We start from the raw sequence: 17,119 nt of genomic DNA, 5'->3' as shown, positions 1-17,119 counted from the left end.
ACTAGCCACGAAACGACATGACCAGCTATCCTTAGTAGTCACACACTCAGATGACAAGCAACATGAGTTCGACTGGGACAACACTACTATTATAGGACAAGCCAAATAGAGAACAGCCAGGAAATTCCTAGAGGCATGGCACTCATCCACAGATTCAATCAATAAGCACATCGACCTGGACCCAATATACCGGCCACTACAGCAGACAGCTGGAACTAACAACCGGAAGCGGCAGATACAAATCACTATAAATGCTGGAGGAAACATCACAGAAGCGCTTCAAGGAGGCTCCCAAGCGCTGAGGATGTCAACTAGACAGGGGACGAAACTTGTGCAACACAAATTCCCAGCTTGGTGAACAGAACCACAATAATCTAATCTAATCTAAAGGATATGGGATTGGCCATTTGGGACTGAGATGAGGAGAAATGGCATAAGAAGTTAATTTTGGGGAAAAAGGTGAAATCCATGCCACAAAAAGCATTAAATCCTTGTGGGCAATTTTGTTTGAGGTCTGTGACATGTGCCATCTTTGAAGCTGATGACTGCAAAACTCAGATTATAGTTTGTTAAAACCACGTGCTCCATCTGTTGACTTTTGTCAGCCTTGGATCCTATTTAGAAATTACACCTTCAGATTCCTAAATTCTATATGATAATGAGGGGTTTGGAAATATTGATGGTTCTGATTTTGATTTGCTTTCTTCAAGCATGTTTTAAATCAAGACAAAGGTACACAAATGCAGCCCATGAAATTCAAAATATTTTTAGGAATGAATTATTTGAAAAATATGATGTATCAACTATAATGAAAAGTTAACATCTAATATCCTCAGATAACAACTTACATTATAGGCTTGATAAATGAAGATTGATTCTTCTCAAATTTAAAATGTATGCATATATTGAATTTTAGAAAATTGTGCAACTAAAGAACTTGCAATTGTTTAGGAAGGACCAATTGCAATGGTCCTTCCTAAGCAGGCAGTCAGAATTAGTTGGAGTTGAAGCTATCACCATTGAATTGTTTTTCTATTTCTGTTTGCTTTGGACTATGGTTGAGATTGATATGGCTGCAGATTGCCCATTATTTAGATGATCTTCCCTTTGAATGAAGACAGTTCTTATTGTTGTTCCATTTCCTCAAATGGTGTCGAATAGGATATGTTATTTTTGGCTGACTTATTTCTCTTGGTCAGAATCAAAAGAAAATTCCTCTTTCCACTAATTTGTCAATCAATTTTTTAAAAATTCTAAAAGGCAACATTGATTTTGTTAGAGTTCACCATCTCTCTCTCTCCATTTTCTTCACCCCCTTTCCCTCGGAAAGATGAAGTTAAACCTATTTAAAGCCTTTTCCTATCTTTGTTAAAGAGAGAAATATAATGTGCATTGAGTTGCTATTTACCAGTTGTTTGCCTTGATAATGATTGCTTTGCTTTGGTTTTCCTGAACAGCTTTCTCCAGGGGCATTGCTGGAACCTCAGGAAGAGGAGGTACTACGTAAATACTATGAAAAAAGATTGTTGGAATTCTGCTCTGCATTTAAACCCATCATGCCTAAATCTGTGGTGGTAAGAACACATATCTCATGTTTACACAGAAAGTGAGCGTCCTTTTGTGATTTATTAATTGACGACACGTCAACTGTCTCTTCAGCCTGTTTAATTTGCCTCATTGCGAAACAATACTTGTTTAAGGTCTGATTTTCATGTGAAAATTAAATATGAGAACGATGTTTTAAAGAAAGTGATTGGGTGCAATTTACCACAGTTGCTTTAAATAACACTATATATTGGTTGTATAAAAGGTAAAATGTGGTTTTTCAAAGTCTACCTATTATCTTCACTTACAAATCCTTAACTATTGTGCATATGTGTAATTGATCTTTAGAGCATTGTTTGTGTCTTTTGTTTAGGGAACTGCAAGTATGTATTTCAAGAGATTCTTTTTGAATAATTCTGTAATGGAATATCATCCAAGGACTATTATGTGAGTTTTTGTCTGTTTCCTGACTGGTTTACTGTTTCCAAAGTTGTTAATTTCACCAGGTTACTGAGAATTTTCAAAGTTTTATTTTATTCCTATTTTATCTGTAATAAGATAATGCTTTCAAAACTTAACAAATTCCATAAATTCTTGAGATTGCATGTAATGATCATTGTGAGTGCAAGTGTAAATATACATTTTTGATTCAATGTTACAGAAATAAATTGTAATTTGTATTTCAAAAATAGTCTTTTCTTAATTCCTACTCTGTAATTGCTGCTGTTCAGAACTCACTGTTTTAAATTTATGTTGATATGACCATTGAGGCGGGGTGAATTGGTTCCTTTTTCAAAAAAAAACCCTCCGCTGGCCGAAATAATAACGAAATGTTTTGTTTTTACCAAGTAACTATAATCACACATTAATTAAAGTAGTTAATGAAATGAAATGAAGGAGCTAATTAGAAGATTTTCTTGAGGGTAGCATGGTGCTCAGTGGTTAGCACAATTCCCTCACTGTGCCAGAGAGTCAGGTTCAGTTTCAGCCATGGGTGACTATGCAAACTTACCACAGACAGACATTCGCCCTATGTCTACGTGGGTATCATCCGGGTGCTGTCAGAGTCCAAAGACGTGCAGGCTTGGTGGGTTAGCCAGGGTAAATGTGGGGTTACAGGTTGGGTCTGAGTAGGATTATCTTCGGAGGGTTGGTTTAGACTCTATGGGCTGTATGCTCTCTTTCTGCATTATTGAGATTCTGTGTAATAACAGGAATTTTATTATTTACTAACTCTGAAAAACATGATTAAAACGTGGCATCAAACATAGCATATGAAATGTGGAAAAAGGGGAAAGTGTCTGGTACAAAAAAATGATTACGTGAGAAGTGCTTAGAGTCCTTTAAAGAGTTAGATTGTAACCTGAGATTGGGGTTGTGTAATTCATGTCTTGCATCTTGAGTTCTCAGTGAATGGACATTTTTCCAATTTGCTTTATTATAGAGCACTATTTTTTCAAGAAAGTGCAAGAGAAACTGTAGGGTAGGGGTGGAGAAAAGAACTCTGCAGTTCTACTCTTACAAATCCATTTTTCTTTTGTATTACCATGTCTGGATTTAATTTTTGTTCAAGCTGGATAACCTGCTGGAGACTTTCATGCAGTGCGTGAAATTTCCAGAAGGATGTCTTACAACCAGAAGTAGATTGGGATCTCACAGCCTTTTGCTATAATGATGGCTAAGATAGAACCTTATTTATTAGTGGTATCATAATGTTTGTGCCACTTGGTTAAGTGACCATTGTGGCCATCTTAATTCACTTTTTGCATTTTGCATTTTTTTGCATTTCTTAAATAAGAATCTACTTTAGGTCATGAAAGGTCTTGAGAATTAAATGGAAATCAAAAAAATGATAATCCATTTTATATCATTGCCATAACTGTGTGACATTAGTTATTTTTTACTGAGTAGAGAAGATTAAAGGATGTAAGCCTTGAGGTTAATGAAGGATTATAGTGAGGTAAATAGAACAACTTTTTTTCACTGGTTTGCAAGACAAAATGAAAGGGCACAATTTGAAGATAATCACAAGGTCTGTGTGCAGAAGCTGGTTAAAATGTGGCATTCTGGACCTTAAACAAATGTTGAAGTAAATTTATACAGTATTTTAAAACCAGATTATATAATTGCCTGAAGCGGAATATTAGTATATAAGAATTGTGAAAGAAATGAGATTAAGTTAAATATCTTGTGTAGGCTTTCAGAAAGAATTGCTAAATTGAATGGACTTTTGAGCTGTAATATAATTGTATTTTGGAATTTTGTTTCATTAAATCTTTTTATTCTCTTTCTGGTACAGGTTGACAAGTGTATACTTAGCATGTAAAGTGGATGAATTTAACGTCTCCAGTTCCCAGTTTGTTGCTAATCTCTGGGAGAGCCCTGCAGGTCAAGAGAAGGCTTTGGAACAGATCCTTGAGTATGAATTGTTGCTTATTCAGCAGCTGAATTTTCATCTCATTGTCCACAATCCATTTCGACCTTTTGAGGGCTTTCTTATTGATCTAAAGGTATCGTGCCAACAGTGATTGAATTTATAATTCTGAGGTCTCGAGTATGTTGCAAGTTTGAAATACACACTTTGTCGTTATATGTAGAAATGTCTAAAGTAGTGCAGTAACTGGTATGCATGTGTAAGCATCCATTTCATTTCAGTTTGCAAAATTTAATTAATTCTCACTGTCAACATTCATATGAAGGGTCATATTACTGCAATGATTAAAAGCTAGCGAGTGAATAATATCGTTATGATTGTTGTCAATATTGATTATTTTTTGTTTGAGAAAAGTTAATTCCTAATGACTGAATGAAAGCATAACACAACAATGACTATTAAATCCAAACCAGTTGTTGAGGTAGAAGCAAAGGCACATTGCTTTGTGAATAGAATTTATTAATGACTCGATTTTGTTTTTGAAAACCCACCACTAAATGACCTATTTGCATCTACTCAGTCTTAAAGCCAGTCTCACCTGTTTGCTATGTATATTTCCCACTCAATTCATTTGTCAATTAACCCAATCACCTACATAACTTACCAAGCTACTAGATTCCCTTCCTTTCTTTTGAACAACACTAAATAAAATGGTTTTCATATTCTATATATTGAAAGTGATTATTAAAAAAAATGGTTTTCTTATCAATCCATAAGATAGTTAACCTTCCATATTTCCTTTGCTTTGAACAAAACATATTATAATATGCCTAATCATAAAATGGCAGGAATAAAAATTGATTTTCTTTTGGTTTTTAAAAAATATAACTCCTCATTATTATACAAGGATTTCCAATTTTTTTAAAAATTTGTGAACATCTCTCAATTGTGGCTTGCATCAATGCATTTTATTTTGGAACTTTCTTTGTAACATTTCATTTATGCTAGCAAGGCCAATCATTAACTATTTGTCAGTGACAACCTTCGTTGAATGTACACTGCCCCAAAGAGAACATTTATCCGCTTAACATTCTCTGGCAATATTTTCTCAAATCGCCCCTTATTAAATATTTCCATTAGAATATTGGATACATGGATTCGGATCATGCCAGTGTTTCAGCAGCTAAGGTACTTTTAACAATCCTTTTTATTTTCTCAGCTTTTCTGACCAACAGATAGCATTCATTGTTCTTCCTGAGCAGGATGTACAGAGGAACCTCGATTATCCGGACAAGATAGGCAGGCACTATTTCGTTTGGAGAATTGATTATTTGGTTAAATGATTCAATGCGTCTCCTCTGGGGCTCAGAGTTTTCTGAAGTTTCCCTTTTCCTCGCTCTGCCTGTCATGCTCCCCCTCTCTGTCTCAGGGTTTGTTTCTGAGCAGCGATACACACTTGGGTGTAAGGGACCTGCAGCATTGCTGAAGCCCTACCCTCCCCTACCCCATAATTCGTTCAATGAGATAAACACAGCGAGCACTTGCTAAGTCTGCTCCCCGTTCAGGAGACCAGGCAGCAGAACACTGTGTGTGAGCCCCCAACCACGGTCCGGTCCCCTCCAAACTTGTCTGCCCCAACCCCCGACCCATCCACCCCATTATTATCCATATGTATGTCCAATGCACATTTAAATGCTGTTAACGTCAGAGAATCTACTACTGGTGCAGGCAGGCTGTTCCAAGTCCCTACTACTGTCTAAGTAAAGAAACTACCCCTGATATCTGTCCTAAATCTATCACCCCTCAATTTAAAGCTATGTCCCCTCATGTTAGCCTTCACCATCCGAGGAAAAAGGCTCTCACTGTCCATCCTATCTAATCCTCTGATTATCTTATACATCTCGATTTGAGTAACCTCTCAACCTTCTTTCCAATAAAAACAGCCTCAGTTCCCTCAGCATTTCCTCCGTAAGGCCTTCCTTCTATACCAGAGTTTTGATCAGAGTGGTACTGGAAAAGCACAGCAGGTCAGGCAGCATCCAAGGAGCAGGAAAATCGACGTTTCGGGCAAAAGCCCTACCTTCCATACCAGGCAGCATCCTAGTAAATCTCCTTTGAACCCTTTCCAAAGCCTTCAAATCCTTCCTATAATGCAGTGACCAGAACTGTACGCAATACTCCAGGTGCAGCCGTACCAGTTTCTTGTACAGCTGAAGCATGACTTAGTGGCTCTGAAACTCAATCCCACTACCAATAAACACCAACACACCATATGCCTCCTTAATGCTATTAACCTGGGTGGCAACTTCCAAGGATTTACGCACCTGGACACAGATCTCTCTGTTCATCTACACTGCCAAGAATTTTACCATTAGCCTAGTACTCTGCATTCCTGTTACTTAGCTCTGCATCTTAGCTATGACCCTCTGTAACCCACAACATCCTTTGGCACTATCCACACAGAATTTATTCTGAGTCTTACAATCTTATTCTCCACAATCACCTGATGAAGGAGCAGCGCTCCGAAAGATAGTGCTTCCAAATAAACGTGTTGGACTATAACCTGGTGTTGTGTGACTTTTAACTTTGTACACCCCAGTCCAACATCGGTGTCTCCAAATCATGACTACCTTAGTGTCATCCACGAATTTACTAACCCATCCTTCTACGCTCACCTCCAGATCATTTATTAAAGTGACAAACAGCAGTGGTCCCAAAACAGATCCTTGCAGCTCACCAGGATGAACATTCCCATCAACCACCATCCTCTGTCTTTTCTTAGTTAGCCAATTTATGATCCAAACTGCTAAATCACCTTCAATCCTGAAACTCCGTATTTTGTGCAATAGCCTACCTTGGGGAAACTTATCAAACGCCTTACTGAAGTCTATATGCATCACATCAATCACTTCACCTTCATCCACCTGTTTTGTCACCTTCTGAAAGAACTCAATAAGGTTAGTGAGGCACAATCTACCCTTCACAAAACCATGTTGACTTTCCATAATCAAATTATTCCTTTCCAGATGATAAATCCTATCTCTTATAACCTTTCCCAACAGCTTACCCACAACTGAAGTAAGGCTTACTGGCCTACAATTACCAGGGTTGTCCCGACTCTCCTTCTTAAACAAGGGAACTACATTTGCTATCCTCCAGTCTTCTGGCACAATTCTTGTCGACAATGATGACATAAAGATCAAAGCCAAAGGCTCTGCAATCTCCTCCCTGGTTTCCCAGAGAATCTGACGATAAATCCCATCCTTCCCAGGGGTTTTATCTATTTTCAGATCTCCCAAAATTGCTAAAAACTCCTCTTGCTGGAAGAACACAGCAGTTCAGGCAGCATCCGAGGAGCAGTAAAAATGTCGTTTCGGGCAAAAGCCCTTTATCAGAAAAGGCTTTTGACCGAAACGTTGATTTTACTGCTCCTCGAATGCTGCCTGAACTGCTGTGCTCTTCCAGCACCACTAATTCAGAATCTGGTTTCCAGCATCTGCAGTCATTGTTTTTACCTAAAAGCTCCTCTTTGTCAACTCCAATCCCATCTAATCTAGTAGCCTGTATCTCTGTATTCTCACTAACATTGCCCTTTTCCAATCTGAATACTGATGAAAAGTATTCATTAAGTGCTTCCCCTATGTCCTCAGATTCCACACACAACTTCCCATTACTATCTTTTGATTGGCCCTAAACTTACTCTAGTCATTTTTTAATTCCTGATATACCTATAGAAGACCTTAGGGTTTTCCTTGATCCTATCCGCCAACAACTTCTCATGTCCCTTCCTGACTCTTCTTAGCCAGAAAAGATCTAAAGAGCTAACTTATGACTCTCCAGCCCCCTAACTGAGCCTTCACGCCTCATCCTCACTTAAGCCGTCCTCTTCATCTTGTCAAGAGCTTCAACTTCTTTAGTAAACCATGGCTCCCTCTCTCGATAACTACCTCCCTGCCTGATCGGTATATACTTATCAAGGACCTGCAGTAGCTGTTCGTTGAATAAGCTCCACATTGCAAGTGTGCCCATCCCCTGCAATTTCCTTCCCCATCCTATGCATCCTAAATCTCGCCTAATTGCATCATAATTGCCTTTTCCCCAGTTATACCTCATTCTCTGTGGTGTATACCTACCCTTCCCATTGCTATTGTAAACATAACTGAATTGTGGCTACCTATTGCCAAAGTGCTCACCTACCTCCAAGTCTAACACCTGGCTGGGTTCATTCCCTAGTACCAAATCCAATCTGGCATTGTCTCTTGTTGGGCTGTCTACATACTGTGTCAGAAAATCCTCCTGCACAAAAACTGATTCATCCAAACAACTTGAACTTTAGTATTCTCAGTCAATATTGGGGAAGTTAAAGTCCCCCATAACAACTACCCTGTTATTCTCGCCTATCAAGATTCATCTTTGCTATCCTTTCCTCTACATACCTGAAACAATTCAGAGGCTGATAGTAAACTCCCAACAGGGTGACCTCTCCTTTCCTGTTTTTAACTTCAGTCTAAACTACCTCAGTGGATGAATCCTCAAACATTCTGTCTGCTGTAATACTACCCTTGATTAACAATGCCACTTCCACCTCCCTTTTTTTAACCACCTTCTCTGTTCTTACTGAAACATCTAAATCCCAGAATCTGCAACAACCATTCCTGTCCTTGCTCTATCCATGTCTCTGAAATGGCCACAACATCGCAACCCATGCTGCAAGTTCACCCACCTTATTCCGGATGCTCCTGGTATTGAAGTACACATATTTCAAACCGACATCCTGATTGTCGGTGCCCTCTTGCGACCTTGTAAACCTATCCCTGACCTCACTACTCTCAACCTCCTTTACAATGGAACCACAATTCAGGTTCCCTCCCCCTCTGCTGCATTAGTTTCAACCCTCCTGAAGAGCATTAGCAAAAATCCCCCCCAGGATACTGATACCCCTCTGGTTCAGGTGAAGACCAACCTGTTTGTAGAGGTCCGACCTACCCCAGAAAGAGTTCCAATTATCCAAGAATCCAATCCTCTCCCTCTTGCACCATCCCAGGAGCCATGTGCTCAGCTCTGCTCTCTCCCTGTTCCTCACTTCACTAGCACGTTGATGTTAGTGTCATTAGATTAGATTAGATTAGATTACTTACAGTGTGGAAACAGGCCCTTCGGCCCAACAAGTCCCCGCCGAAGCGCACCCACCCAGACCCATTCCCCTACATTTACCCCTGCACCTAGCACTACAGGCAATTTAGCGTGGCCAATTCACCTAACCTGCACATTTTTGGAGTGTGGGAGGAAACCGGAGCACCCGGAGGAAACCCACGCTGACACGGGGAGAATGTGCAAACTCCACACAGTCGGTCGCCTGAGGCGGGAATTGAACCCGGGTCTCTGGCGCTGTGAGGCAGCAGTGCTAACCACTGTGCCACCGTGCCGCCCATAGTGAACCAGATGTGTTTTTATGACAATGGTTGCCATTGGACCAGCTTTAATTCCAGGCTTTTATTTAATTCAAGTTTCATCACTTGCCATTGAGATGCAAACGCATGTCTCTAGAATATTAGTTTGGGCTTCATTTGCTTGCCTGGTGAAGCTACCACTACACTAACGCCTGTCCTCAAGTTAAATGTTCACCTACTTTCAGAAAAATGGACCAGTTGAGAAATATTATACTCCACTGTAGTATTCAACCCATAAACACACTTGCTTATGTCTGTAGTTTTCATTCTGTCACCTGATCCTTAATGTTATTTCAAGAACATGTCCCTGTGAAACTTTTCACCCAGAAATATATCCGTTAATCTCTAGAGTATGTTTGGAACAGAGCTTAAGGTTTTCAAAATCACTTTTCTTGTAGGGAAATCTACTCCTAAATCTTGATCATGTTACAGCTCCTTTTACACCAGTTTGACCTGTTTCTCTTTTATATCTACCCAGTCAATTGATTTTGATATTGACAAACCAGGTTTAAAGTTTTAAACATTTTATTGTAGTAAAGTAAACGCAACATTATTTAAATCCTATTCCTTGGACAAACATAGACTCTAATCAACTGAAAAGATCCCATATTTAATTTTAAAACACCAGGCCTACAATTATATTTGATTGTGTTTTTAAGTGGATACTTATTCTCCAGCAACCAGATCAAAACTATTCTTGGCTCCTGATGGTTGCTTGCTTTATTTTTCTTTTAGTCAGATAGCTTATTATCTCTAAATTGCCTTTACAGTGAGGATTGTCCCAGAGATTCCTCCCTAAAGTCAAAGCTAGGTGACTCTTCCAGTCCTGTTTAAATCATCTTCAGTCCCAGCTGAGTGCTCTCCTGTATGATGAACAATAGAAACTTGCTGCTTCTAACTCTATGCTCACTCCCTCTCATATTCTCACAGATTCGTCTGGAAGACATTCAAGATTACTTTGAAATCTGTAAGCTGATACAATGGTGGTTTATTATGGCTCCTACCCTTTCAAAATTTATCTCCTTGACAATATCAATCAATCATGTATCCTTGTAGAAATGCTAATCAGCTACCTTTTGGGTACCTAGTATGTAATGTTACCAGCCATTGAGCAACTTGGGCAATGGTGCGAAAATTGGGAGAACCATGTGCGATCAGCAATAATAAGATTCCTGACATTGGAAAAAGAAAGTTCCTTTTTTTTATTCTGTGAATGATTAAATATGATTTTTGCTGCTTAATGCAAGAGGCCAATTTGCATGAATTAGCATTCTCATTGTTACATCTCCCCTCGTGGATTTGCACTTTCCCAATCTTCCCTCACCACAGTTTAGAAATAAGACTGTGACAATCCCTGACATGAAAGTCAGGGTGATAACTTGGCGACTCCAGCCCATCACTTGCTTGTGCTGCATCTGCCATCCATTTCCAGGTCCAGATCAGCAAAGCAGGGTACTAATTCCGTTGTCCAACATTTCTGGGGCAATTGACACACTGTACAGGGCAATTATGGGCTACGGGTGAATTACTGTATTTTTAAAGAGGATGCTGACACCAGGGAGGTCCCCACAGTGTTTCAGTACTTTGCCTGTGGTAAATGGGAGGATACAACAAGCCGGGGAAAATGGGGGTCTGGTGCATAAGTAGTTGGGTGAGTTTTGGAAGATGTGTGAAAATTTGTTGGATTCATGGAGAGAAATCCTCCACTTTCATTGCTCAGTCCTTTGAGTATAGAAGTTAGAATGTTATGTTGGGGTTGTACAGGACATTGATGAAGGCTGATGTGGAATACTGTCCGGTTCTGGTCATCCAATTCTCAGATATTATCAAGCTGGAGAGGGTTTAGAAGAGGTTTACTGGGATGTTGCTGGGTATGGAAGGTCTGAGTTATAAAGAAAGGCCGGGACTTTTTTCACTGGAGCATAAGAGGTTGAGCAGTGACCTGATAGCAGTTTATAAAATACAAAGAGGTATTGATAGCGGTTGTGTTTCCCCTAAGACAGGCAAGTTCAAAACCAGCAGGCATGTTTGTTAGGTGAGAGGAGAGAGATTTAAAAAAGACAAGGCAATATTTTTTTTACAGTGTTCACGTGCGGAATGAAATTAATGAACAAGTGGTGGATGCAGATACAATTACAATTAAAAGACATTTGGATGGATACATGAATAGGAGAGGTTTAGAGGGATATGGGACAGGGGCAGGCAGGTGGGACTAATTTAGTTTGGGATTATGTTCGGCACGGACAATGAAGGGTCTGTTTCCATGCTGTGTGATTCTATGGCTATGAAGAATTGACACCTGGCTGATTTCTGGTAAAATTCCATTTCCCATTCTATTCTGACTTCAAGTTAAACATTTTAAAGTGCAACTATTTATGAAATGTGACATTCAAGGCACCTCACTGAGAGACATAGGAATTCAGAGCTGGAATAGATTTTTTTGGCTTGCTGAGCCTGCTCATCCAGTCAACACTAATGGCTGATATACTTTCTCCATTGCATCTTCTCTTAAAATTCACATGCGCCTTAATTTCCTGAGTGTGTTAAACTCCATTGACCTCTGTTGTGAATAGTAATTTGTTTGCAGTCTTGAAAATTGTCACTATTAGTTGTGCATTGATTCCTGGAGGAGCTTGTGTTGAAACAGGGTTTCTTCTGTGATCTACATATTGGAAAAAGAAAACTTCATTCAATGTTCAATTCATTCAATCCACAGGGTGGATTAGTGAAGGTAAGAGATTGAGTGTCAAAAGTTTGGGAAGAGGGAGACATTGTAAGTTAGAGCTCAGGCCACTTGAGATAACTCCCTTCCTGGCAAGACTGCCATCTACCAAGTTGACACCCTTGCTAATATATGATATATTAACATATAAAATCATGCACTTAAGGAAATGACATGAGAGAAAAATTGGACAAGCTTGTATTGTTTCCTTGAAAAGAGAAGCTAAGGGGTGACTTAATTGAACTGTACAAAATAACAACAAACTTGGATAGAGTTGACAGGAAAGAGCTGTTTTCCTTACAAGAGAGGTGAATTACTATGGTGCACAGATGTGTGGTAATTGGTAGAAGAATTAGAGGACATCAGAAAGGTATTTTTATGCAGAGAGTGGTGGGTGTCTTGAACTCCCAGTCTGGTGGTTGAGGCAGAATCCCTTTTAACCTGTGCATTTGAGGACCAATTTCTGAAAAGTGGGATTAGACTGGGTTCTAATTTATTCAGCTAGCATAGACATTGGTCTGGATGCTCTTTTCTGTGCTGTAACTTTGCTCTAAATTCTACTTTTCTATAGTTCTATGTTCAAATCCTTGAAATAGTCTTTTGCCACTCACCAAATCTAATGTGTCCCTGTTCAGCAACTTTGAAATTAAATTATACTTGATGTATTTGATAAAATATAAAAATAAAAACTCTGCCATGTAAGTTGATTTATTGTCACTTAGATAGTGAAAAGTGTTGATTTGCAGACTGTACATAGTGCATCATGATATAAGAACAGAGTATAGAATACAGCATTTCTGACACAAGGTGCACTGAGTGATCAGAATGAACATTTGAGAGGTCCACGCAAAAGTCTGATTACAGTGGGCAAGAAGCTGTTCTTGAATCTAGTTTTGCATGTATTCAAACTTCTATATCTCCTACCCGACCAAATAGGATGGAAGACAGTATAGCCCCAGTGTGGGAAGGGTCTTTGATTATGTACGTTGCTTTCCCGAGGCAATGAGAAATATAGATGGAGCCAACATGGGTGGATGAGGGCATATTGGTGGTGATCATCACTCCCAGGAACTTGACATTCTTGACCATGTCCACCTCAGCACCATTTGAAGATGGACATACCTTCCACTCCCCTTGCAGATATCAATGACCAGCTCCTTTGTTTTGCTGATGTTGATGGAGTGATTATTGTCTTTACACTATGCCGCTAAGCACTCAATCTCTTTCCTGTATTCTGTCTTGATGTTGTTTGAAATCCGACTTAAATGCTGGTGTCATCAGCAAAATTGTAAATAGAGTTGGGGTGGAATTTGGCCAAAAAGTTGACTGTATTAGGAGTATAGTAGGGAATTGAGTACGCAGCCTAGTGGGACATTAGTGTTGAGGATTATGATGGAGGAGGTGTTGTCGCCTGTTCTTACCAATGGCAGTTTATGGGGGTCTGGAAATTGAGAATCCAGTTAGTGGGGAGCTAAGACCTAGGTCTCAGAATTTAGAGATGAGTTTGTTTGGAATTGTGGTGTTGAAGATGGAGCTGTAGCCAATAGGTAGGAGTCAGACTTGGGATTCCTTGTTATCCAGATGTTCCACGAATGAGTGTAGGGCCAGGAGATGGTGTCTACTTTGGACCTGTTGGTCTGGTAGGTGAACTGCAAAGGACCAAAGCAACTTGGTAGGCTGGAGTTAATGTGAGCAACTAGGAAAATCATTCAGCTTTCAGTTCAGTGTCATGATATGAAGTGATGTTTTACATTTATCTTTAAAGAGCTGCAATGTGATACTTTTAATTAACTTTCTATTTGTTTATTTATGCATAGCTGGCCATCAAATTATTAACACATGAAGACACTCAGTAGAGTGCACTTCTCCATTATGCTGTGTTAACTAAATGTGTATTGTAGTTGCAGAGCTCTTGAGGTTTTTCTCTTCCTGATTGGGGATCTGTAGCTACAAAGCTTAAAAAAGTGGTTCAGTGCGGCGGCACGTTGGCTCAGTGGTTAGCACTAATGCCTCACGAGGGACCCGGGTTCAATTCCAGCCTCGGGTGACTGTCTGTGTGGAGTTTGCACATTCTCACCGTGTCTGTATGGCTTCCTCCCACAATACAAAGATGTGCAGGTCAGGCGAATTGCTAAATTACCCAAAGGGTAGGGGAATGGGTCTGGGTGGGTTACTCTTTGGAGGGTCGGTGTGGACTTGTTGGGCCGAAGGGCCTGTTTCCACACTGTAGGGATTCTAATTCTAATTCTAAAATCTCACTGAATTCGCCCTCATCCAATAACCTGTTCTAAAAGCTCTGTTTGGCTGTGATAAATTCCAGTATCATAGCTGAGACAATCTAAAAGCTTCTAAAATAATCAACCACATTCTCGGTAAAACCACTTAACTTTTTAAAAGGTCGTTTTGCCCTTTAATATCTCATGTTAATGGATACTTCAACAAATTGCAGGTTCCTGATCTACATCTTTGCCAAAACCTAGTCCATTCTTCCTCAGGAAATATCCTATACAGTGTAGCAATTTTCATTGAATTCCTTCTTAGTTTTTGAGATTTTTTTTGCAGACAGGCCAACAGAAGTGAAGACATTATCCCTGTCCACCTGACTGCAATAAAAATAAATTGCTCCAAGCTACTACCATGAGACTGACTGATTGATTACCTGATATCGCTTCATCTAGTTAATGCTTTTGTCAGTTTACCAGAGTATTTCACAGTGGAATTCTTACTGAAAGCACGATAGTTGTAAAACTTGTTTTTGAGCACAAAAACGTATTGTCTGTCTTAGTCCCTGTACCTTTTTAGGATTTACTCAAGATTTTAATGTTATGGATTGATATTTATTGTCTCTGTTTAAATGGTTATGTCCCTCAGTTAGCTTTATTAACATGATCAGATCTCCAAACAGTCTATTTCAGTCAGTAAGACAGCATTGAAATATTATTTTTGCTTTATGTGGAGAAACCCATTCCAGTTTCATGGGGTGTGATTTCAATGGTTGATTTGAATAAACCGCTTAGACCAGTCATTCCTAATTCAGAATTAAGTAATCTTGTCTTAATTATAAAAAATGTGCAAGTTTAACTTCCAGTTCAGTCTGAAAAGAACTTTTGACTAAATTTAAACAGATTTAAACCAGAGATGAGGAGAAATTAGGAACATAAACAGAAATTGCCAGAAAAGGTCTGCAGGTCTGGCAGCATCTGTGGAGTGAAATCAGTGTTAACGTTTTGGGAAGAGTGACCTGTCCTCCAAACCCTGAGTTCGGAGGAAAGGTCACTCAACCTGAAAAGTTAACTCTGATTTCTCTCCTCCAAATGCTGCTAAGATCTGAGCTTTTCCAGTCATTTCTGTTTTTGTTTCTGATTTACAGCATCTGCAGTTCTTTCAGTTTTTGAGGAGAAATTACTTCTCTCAAAGGGTCATGAATCTGTGGAATTCCATACTCCAGTGTGCAATAGATGGTGAGTAGGTCAGTAAATTTAAAGGGAAGATAAACAGATTTTGAAGTAGTAATAGATTGAAACGTTATGAAGAGCAGGCATCAAAGTAAAGTTGAGGCTGAGATGGATCAGCCCTGATTGTATCAAAATGATAGAGTAGGCTTGAAGGTTTGAATTATCTGGGCGGCACGGTGACTCAGTGGTTTGTACTGCTGCGTCACAGTGTCAGGGACCCAGGTTTAATTCCGGCCTCGGGCGACTGTCTGTGTGGAGTTTGCACATTCTCCAAGTATCTGCGTGGGTTTCCTCCAGGTGCTCTGGTTTCTTCCCACAATCCAAAGATGTGCAGATTAGGTGAATTGACCGTGTTAAACTACCCATAGTGTTCAGGGATGCGTAGGGTAAGTGCAATAGTCAGGTGTAAATATAGGGTAGGAACGTGGGTCTGGGTGAGTTACTCTTTGGAGGATTGGTTTGGACTTGTTGGGCTGAAGGGCCTGTATCCATACTGTAGGGATTCTAATTCTACCTCCTACTGTTAATTATTATGTTTCTTATGCAATAACATTGAGAGGTGATAATAAGGATCTTGTGTTGCTGTGACAGTGCCCTGTCTGTGGGCTAGAAGGTTTGGGTTCAAGTCCCACATGACCTGGAATTTTGTCACAACACATCCAACAGACAGATTGATTAAAAATACCTAGAAAGGAAATGTGCTTTTTGCCTCCCACAGCTCCCACATTTGTTGGAGTACTATACAAAAGAATCTTAAGATGGTTTTGTTTTTTCTTATTGAGACTATAAGTTTCCACAGATTGTTGAGCATCATATTCCACAGAAAGGAACCTCTAATGCAGATGTAATTTTTGTTGTTAATATTGACATTAATAGAGCTGCAAAGCTGGTAAGGGGACTTGCCTGTGGATAGCTTGGCCATTGTTTTATTTTAAATTAAACATTGCCTGCAGTTAGTAATTTACTACAAGGTATGAAAGTTCCTACTGCTGTTTATTAACCTTAATGCTGTAACAAAGTGTTTGGCTATTTCTTTGTATAAGATCTAAAGTTTTGCATTATCAACCTATCTAAAAGTTTTCAGGATCTATCTGTATATTGGTTACAAATTGTATTTGCATTTGAAAAGCAGCAAAAAAAACACATTACCTTTTTCCTCAAATTAGAATGGATGATTTCTGTTGAGTTTCAAATTTGAAAGTAAATTTCTTTTTTAAAAGTGAATTACTACATTGGTAAGAAGTGAAAGTTGTGGAAATACACTTTTTTTTCTCAATTTATTGCTGTTTTCTTTCTGTTCAGGCTCGATACTCAGCGGTAGAAAATCCAGAAGCTCTGCGGAAAACAGCTGATGAATTTCTGAGCCGAGCAACTACAATTGATGTTGGTCTTCTTTTTACACCGTCACAGATAGCAATAGCAGCTATTCATTTCAGTGCCTCCAGGGCAGGCATTAATCTGGATAGGTACTGGTACCCTTGAAGATTTCAACTTGAGATAATTGAATTCAGATGACTACAAATAATTCAATGAGAATTGTAAATTTTACGAAAGTTGCTTGAGAATAACTCGA

The 17,119-nt window shown here is 39.3% G+C and overlaps 1 protein-coding gene across 3 annotated transcripts in view; it reads left to right on the top strand.

Annotated features, from left to right (window-relative positions):
- Positions 1–17,119, top strand: part of ccnh (cyclin H) — a 43,616-nt gene that overhangs the window by 12,491 nt on the left and 14,006 nt on the right. For all 3 annotated transcript variants that reach the window (XM_043708663.1, XM_043708657.1, XM_043708672.1), the window contains exons 3-6: positions 1,458–1,574; positions 1,919–1,992; positions 3,845–4,055; positions 16,849–17,012. In XM_043708663.1, the coding sequence (XP_043564598.1) occupies positions 1,458–1,574; positions 1,919–1,992; positions 3,845–4,055; positions 16,849–17,012 (566 nt within the window). The remainder of the gene's footprint in view (positions 1–1,457; positions 1,575–1,918; positions 1,993–3,844; positions 4,056–16,848; positions 17,013–17,119) is intronic.

Source organism: Chiloscyllium plagiosum, chromosome 2 (genome assembly GCF_004010195.1).
Source record: "Chiloscyllium plagiosum isolate BGI_BamShark_2017 chromosome 2, ASM401019v2, whole genome shotgun sequence".
NCBI lineage: Eukaryota > Metazoa > Chordata > Chondrichthyes > Orectolobiformes > Hemiscylliidae > Chiloscyllium > Chiloscyllium plagiosum.
The sequence above is the reverse complement of the archived record's forward strand: the minus strand, read 5'-3'. Positions and strand labels throughout refer to the sequence as shown.